Source organism: Cenococcum geophilum, assembly GCF_001692895.1.
Source record: "Cenococcum geophilum 1.58 unplaced genomic scaffold K441scaffold_4, whole genome shotgun sequence".
NCBI classification, from domain to species: Eukaryota; Fungi; Ascomycota; class Dothideomycetes; order Gloniales; family Gloniaceae; genus Cenococcum; species Cenococcum geophilum.
In genome coordinates, this window is record NW_027137562.1 from 2,759,927 (window position 1) to 2,767,340 (window position 7,414).

Here is a 7,414-nt window from a genome sequence, read left to right on the forward strand (position 1 = left end):
CATAGAAAAGATTCGAAGCTTGTTGATTCTGCAATAACTTCGAACAGTATGGCGTTGATAGACGCGTATTCAAACCTCTAGAACTCTGTGCCCTTAGCTTTAACTCCAAATCTCGAATTCTCATGTTTTTAAAATAATAAAAAAGAACCCAGATTGCCATCGTAAAAACTAATCGTTCACTGCAGCATCCCCTCATCATCGTCATCCTCATTTTCGTCAAATGACTCTACCTCGTCTATCGCTTCCTCCCTCTCCGCCCCCTGATGTAGTACACGTTCCGATTTAGCAATATGGATAACTGCCTTACTTTGCACAGACGAAACCTCTTTCCTCCACTCTTCCCAGTCAGTCTGGTCGCGAATAAGGAAAGCAATAAGCATGGACGGGTCCATTTCTTTGACGTCTATGCGGCGCAGCCGCCGCGTGTGGCATGAGTCAACTTCATCTTGAGTATAGGACACAGGATCAGAATGGAGGGGGAGGAAAGGGCGTGTTTCGTGGGGATCCAGATAGAAGAAGTAGTTGCCTTGTGTGCCAACGAAATAGTGAGAGGCAGAAGGGCGGCCACTTGAAGAGATGAATTAGCTTATAATTTACCTCCAGAGTCGAATAGATGAGTATACCCGGCAATTCCAACAGACTGTGGCATCTGTAATGATGCTTTGAGGGAATCCCAATAGACTGGTGTAATCTTGTCGATGCCTAATCGAGTACCAACAAGTATCAATGTTGGTCCGAAGTTGCCGTCAGCAGCTTTGGCGGTTTTAAAGAAGCTATCTTCGTAAACGTCTGAGCCATCACCTGTGATATAAACTCGAAGGCCAGCTAATTCATAGCCATTCACTAGCTCTCTAGTACTTGTGAGACGCGTTATAGTGTAGAAGGGAATAAGCTTACTCTATACATCTAGCAGTGGCAGAAGGTCCAAACCACTCTCCGGGATACTTGCCACAGGCTGATGCTCCATACTGTACAAATTTGTGTATTGAGAAAGGCGCCTTGGGGTCATCAGCGAATAAAGATAATATACGGCGTTCCTCTATTTCTGTGCTACGGTTTCCTCTTCTCCATGCTACGATATATTAGAACGATACCTAAATCCAAATAATAATGCTCTGTCCTACCTCTTCCAAGCTTGAGGCTGGCTAAAGCGTTTGCAAGTATACACTGCCCTGATCGTATCATGCATCCAAACCCCGTGTCAGAGGTAAATCCAGTCTGGTTCAGCGTTTGTAGTCGGACACGGAAGCTCATGGCTGAAGCAGCCTTCGGATCTTGCGACTTTGGCATGGGGGGAAAGTCCTTACGATATGTCATCCATATTCGGGACTCAAAGTCATCCAAAAAAGGCCTTGGCCATCCACCATATATTTTCGCTATCAACGGATCTCCCACATATTTCGGATAACCTTGTTGCTCGGCAGGAACTTCACAGCTTGCCTGGATCCAATTGTCTTCCTCGGCCGTTGTTACATGCGAGATTTGCGTTGTAGAAGAGGTGTCTGGTGTGTTTTGAGCTTGGTATGGACTGTAGCCGTTGATCGCAGGTTTCGATTCATAGCGATTACCAAGGCACCATATTGGTGAATCATCCCCATTCTCGGGTGGAGGGTCATAAAACCTCTGCACTATAGCCCTGCCCATTCGCTCTACATTATTCATCGTTTGAGATATCTAGTATGGCTAGGAAGTGACAGAGAGTAGGGAATCTGGAGGATCGCAGTACACGCAACGCTTGCATGGGTCGGAGGAACTGAGGTAGGGAAGTACGAAATAGTAACTAGAAACGAAGCATACTCGAGGATGTTTCTGCGAATAGGTAATATGGGATAAGTAGTGGTATGGATGGCTGCAAGTGAGAGTGACAGGGCTGAGCTCTGCGGGCATGCTGCCTTGTCAGTGGCGGGGCAAGCATGGAACTGCGGTTCGAAAATCTTGGCGCCTTCAACTGAACATTCCCTCTATCTTTTGAACACGCCTCACCCACCGCCTTCACTGTACATTTCTTCGACCCAAATTACTGCAGAAACTACCCGTGCATATGGCAAAATCCAAGAAGGGTGGAGGTACTCCCAAAGGAAAAGGGCCTTCAAATTCTACCCCACACCGTCACAGAGGTCGCCCGGCCTATAGCTCTCGTACTTCCGGCACTCATGCCTCAAACTCCTACGATGGTTGGTATCTCTTCTACTCATAACAATTATCGATGCTCAGTCTTTCTAGCAGGATCCAGTCGCGCACCAATTTTCTCGCTGCGTGACGAAGCTAGAAACACTGAACGCCACCACTCGTTCTGGTCATCCGATTTAAAGCTACGTCACAAGCAGATCAACTTCATTAGTGCAGGAACTCTACATGGAGATGACCCCAAGCCTGCAGGAAACGATTTAAAGGGGTCCGAGGACAAAAAAGCTTCTGATAATCTTGATGCAATGGCTCTGATGAGCATCCAATCTGACGGCGAGAACTCTTCATCTTCGTCCTCTGCATCCACCCCAAATTCTGAAAATGATGTGAGAATTCCTCTCGGAAATAAGTTTGTGGAGCATAATCCACAGGTCGTCGTAACTCCTGCACCAATTTTTTTAGTCGACACCACTGGCACCCAGACAATCCAGACTAGGCTTCCTCCTCCAAAAGTACGAAGCGCCTCACCCACTTCGTCTGACTCAAGTGAAGAGGTAATCCTTTTCAAGGGTAGGAAAGGCCCTCAATCTAGATGTGATTCACTCTCGGCGTCGAAGCAGCAGAAATCATCTCGACGCTTAACTAAGAATAGCGGTCAGGCAGAAAATTATGAGACAATAAAGAGTGATGAAGATGCCATGGAAAAGCCTTTTTCTTCTGTACCTCCGTCACAAAGGGATATCAACTTGGCCGTACAAAGCGTATCCGAAACAACAACACCAATTAACTCAGGAAGAGACGAATCTTCACTGAATAAAAAGGCCAAAAGCCAAAAGCCTCCACGAATTCAACCATTAAATTACCAACCTCTAAGCCAGCCAAAAGCTTCAATGAATGACGCATCGGGAACGAGAATTGCCAACACTGTTCCGACACTTGTCTCAGACGATCCCCCCTCACAAACTTGGTTGCAATTACACACTGCAATTGGTAGCAAAAGCGAGGCTAGTCAGAGTGAGGGCTCGGAAGATGTCTTGTCAACCTTTATGAGCAAAAGGCTAGCAGGCAGATCGCCTTGGGAGATTGGCACAACCCCTTGGGTACATCGCAGTAAACCTGGTGTTGGATGGACACCGCCAGAAGCCCTCCCATGTGAGTCAAGGCCTCGAAAGAACCGACAAAGGCGGGGAATCAAACAAGACGAACAAGATGAGGCTGTGCACGATTACATGGAAAATGTTAAGGAGCAATTTGAGGCGGGTGAACTTGGCCCAGTGTTGGCTCAATCTTCCTTTGGAAGACGCGACCTGTCACTTGATGATGGAAATGATTGGTCACCTAACGTTCCATCCTCTGATACAGCCAATCATTCGAACTATACGCCAAGTAGCCAAGAGAAAAAAGACTACACTGGCGGAGGCGAATGGAACTCTGTCATGCCGAATGATTTCAATAACATGAGCACGTCTTCTGATGTCATGGATTCCATTGAGCGTATTTTGGCGAAGAGACAAAGAAAGCGTGGCCCCCAATACCTTGTTGTGTACGAAGGCTCACATGCAGATGACGCAAGATGGCTTCCAGACACATTCCTAACAACACGAGGTGATCTTGAGCTTATTAGGGTTTTCGAAGAAAAGCTACTCCAGAATGCCATCCAAAGCAGTGATAGTAATAACTTTGATGATGAAGACGGTAACATTTTTGAAGATAGTGATAGCGATTCCACCGAAGAAAATGTTGACGACGTGGATGACGACTTCCAAGATGAAAAAGATATTATGGCTAGAAGGCTTGAGCGGATGACGGATGAACAAATTGCACGGCGCCTAGCAAAACAAGAAGAGCTTGGCCTAGGCTCAGAGGAAATTTTGCTTTTTGACGAGGAAGATGGTTTCGAAGTGTTTGAGGAAACAGCCACCAATATCATGCATAGCCCGGCATTAGATCCTTCCAAACGAGAGCGGGCTCGTCAGCGAAACAAAAAAACTCGGGCTAATTTCCCTTCTGCATTACTCATGGCTGAAGCCCTCGAACAAGACCCGTATAATGGATTTGATATCATGGATACTGAGCGACCGAGCCTAAAGAAAAAACCCAAGGGTCGCCAGGGAGTCTTGCCTGTCGAACTGTCTGATTCGGGGATAGAAACGCATCTGCGAACTGTTTGGGAAACAGATCGCAAGAAGAAGCGTCTCAAGAAGCAAGAGCGGGAGCAGCTAAGAGACGAGGGTCTTTTGGGCAAGAAGAACAAGTTCAAGGCTGACCTTAGTATCAAATATAAGGATGGGTTTACCATGTCCGAGATCCAGAACGAAATCAAGGAATTCTTGATATCGGAGCATACCAGGTAAAACAGCCATGTTTTCACTCAAGTATCTCTGCTAATTCATCAGTCTTGCCCTACCACCAATGGAAGCCCATGAGCGCGCCTTCGTACATCGATTTTCTAACGCTTTGGGGTTGACTTCAAAGTCTGTCGGAAGCGGCAATAGCCGTTTTACGAACCTTTCGAAGACGACGCGCACTCGTACATTTGATGAAAATCGCTTCGAAAGCACCTTGCACAACAAAGCCTTTCGTAATGGTCCAGGCACTGGGGCTGGGCACAAACTCAGGAAAAACGCCAAAGGCTTCAGCAAACCTGTTGTTTCCTACAGAGACGGCGAGGTCGTCGGAGCAAGTGCACCAGAAATCGGTGCCGATAACCGCGGTCGAGCCATGTTGGAGAAGATGGGTTGGAGCAGTGGTACTGCTCTTGGTGCCTTGAATAACAAGGGCATCCTCCAGCCTATTGCACATACTGTCAAGACCGGCAAGGCCGGTTTAAAGTAGGTTCTTCGGAACCCTCGCTTAGTTTTGATTCCGAATCTAGCCATCTGAGCATCGAATGATTGACGATTACCCGTCCCTGCGGTAAAAATTTGCTGCTTCTCTCTCAAGTATTCAAGTTTTTATTCGTTCAGGCTGAACATTGGTTTTGTATTTTTACTGTTCCTCTTTTCCTATGGCATGTACAGAACTAAGGTCAGCATATTCGGGGGTTTTGTGCATTTCGAGTGTTTCTGCATTGCGTTAGGGTACTGCATTGGCATTTGGAGGCTGTCACTGCAATTCTTGCTACGGTGGTGGCATTTGCTTGTTAAACACTTTGATAGCTTTGCTTCGGACCGGGTGACTTTTCATGCGCGGTTACGAATTCTATTGCAAGTTTCTTCTGGTGGGGATGTTTCGCATCTTCTCTGTCCGCTCGCTTGTTATGTACGCTGTACTCTATGTGACGCACAAACATGAAGAGTTTGAAATGTGAATGTGCTAGCAAGATTATGTCCGGGCTGTCAAGAAGTATTGGACGGGCACCCACGTATTACTACTTTTAGGGGGCGCATATATGAAACGAACGAGCTGTCGAAACCGTCCTTTAGCAGCGCTGCTCTGACCCTGTACATAAAATAACCCACTATTTTAATTAGCTGGGAACCCAGGCGTCCCGCAAAAATTGTATGAAAAAGTTCAGGTAAAAGGGGTGAGCAAGACGCCTTGCTCCTGTGGGCTATTCAGTGGTTATGTAGGGCCTCTATGAGATCTTAGGTGTTTTATGGGACTTTGGGGCCTTTGCTGTTTTTCAGCGGTAAGACTTACTCTGTTTCATAGGCACTGTAAAACATGGGAGTATCCCTTGCATTGATAGTGTACTTAGATGTGTGGCGATCAAAGAACAACTTCCTCATGTCAAGTGGAGAATAGATAACTTTATCAATTAATTACACCACTACAATGGTTCGCAACTACATTCCTATTGATATAGATCTTGTACAGCCTACTCAATATCCTACTTCCCAAAGGGTCGTGAAAAAGCCACCGCCAGCCCTCGGACCACGAGGTCTTGGTTATCTGGCATTTATCAATGCAAGGGATAGGTGTGTACTACACGTCATTACACGAATTCTGAACTCGCCGGGGCGGCTCCAACATGATTACTTAGTGTTCAATTGTTGACCGGGCGCCGATCACTGATTGTCCTCTACCAGATTGAGAGTAGATCAGGGGTGTCTCTTGGTCGTGTATATATATTCATTCTTCTTCGTAGATCAATCTACAAACGAGTTCGTTCCTGACCTAGTATTTCCAGTTGACATTAATAAACGCCAGCAGCGAAGTTACGTCATTAGTCGGTATATTACAGTCGACTATTGTAAGTAGACCTCACTTAAATCTGATATGCAGACGCCCTGAGCACAGACCATACTCCCTTACTGATTCAAAAATCAAACGCTTGACAGTCACCAGGTATTTTGTCATACTTTTTCAAACACATGTAAAGAGGTACCGTAGGTTTCTTGTGAGCCCTTGGTTGAATGTTTAAATAAAAGCGTTATGGAGATTTCTATCCGGGTACAAGGTTTATGCTGCACCATTGACTAATGCTGGTACAACAGCACCTGAAGAAGACACTTCTCTTTCTGTAATATAATGACTAAGACATATACAGAATGTCATTTTAAGGTTGACTCTTGGCTTGACTAGTGGTACCCTCACAGCATAGTCCCCAGTATTCGCATGTAATTACTATCCTCGGTTTCCCTATCTGTTTTAGTCATTCCTTGTACCATATAGACTTCAGACTACAGCAGTATTTAATACGAATACAAACACGGAATTGGATCACACCGAAGACGTGAGAATCGGTGAAGTGCTGAGAGTTATTTCTGTAGTGACTTCATTGGAAACAGAACCCCAAAACACACGATCCCTAGGTGAAGAGCTACTAAGTTCTATAGAAAGGATCATAACAAAAAGGCCCTAGGAGAGATTAGAAAGAATATCCTGCCGAGCTGTAAATTATATTCGTAAAAAGATAACGCCAGGACTCTGATAAATCACTCCATTTGGTGTTTAAGCTCCCAGGGAACTTGTGAATGCAAAATATTGCTTTGAGTTAAGCTCACATTTATTAGGGTTCATAATGAATCGAGAAGTCGGAGCGGATATACCTGGCGGAAAAGGAGCCCTGGGTACGTAGTCAAATGCAGCTTCGTGTTTAGTGCCGAGCTTTCTAGTAAGTCAACAATGTGGCTCAACATACATAAGAGAAGTCTCTATTCAAAGATACGAATCGAGGCCGAAACAACCTAATCATGAAGAAAATACTATCACTCTTGAAAATTAAGTGGGTAGAAGAACTGCTAGAATGGCCTAGGGAGCAAGGTCAGAAGGGAATACAAACATTCGACCTAGAACCAGACTTGCTATTAAGCAAGCAAACCGGAGAGCCTTAGCTTGCTGG

The 7,414-nt window shown here is 45.6% G+C and overlaps 2 protein-coding genes across 2 annotated transcripts; one reads left to right on the forward strand and one right to left on the reverse strand.

Moving 5' to 3' along the window:
• Positions 1–176: 176 nt before the first annotated feature.
• Positions 177–1,662, reverse strand: K441DRAFT_692911 (uncharacterized protein; the record flags this gene model as incomplete). The annotated part of the gene is made up of 4 exons (XM_067652603.1): positions 177–439; positions 598–851; positions 898–1,072; positions 1,125–1,662. The coding sequence occupies 4 exons, from the start codon at positions 1,660–1,662 to the stop codon at positions 177–179; spliced, it is 1,230 nt and encodes a 409-aa protein (XP_067508844.1).
• Positions 1,663–1,942: 280 nt separating this feature from the next.
• On the forward strand, positions 1,943–5,051 carry K441DRAFT_212865 (uncharacterized protein). Its single transcript, XM_067640545.1, has 3 exons — positions 1,943–2,174; positions 2,227–4,477; positions 4,524–5,051. Exons 1-3 carry the CDS (start codon positions 2,042–2,044, stop codon positions 4,960–4,962), a joined length of 2,823 nt encoding a protein of 940 aa, XP_067508845.1. The 5' UTR covers positions 1,943–2,041; the 3' UTR covers positions 4,963–5,051.
• The last annotated feature ends 2,363 nt before the right edge of the window (positions 5,052–7,414 follow it).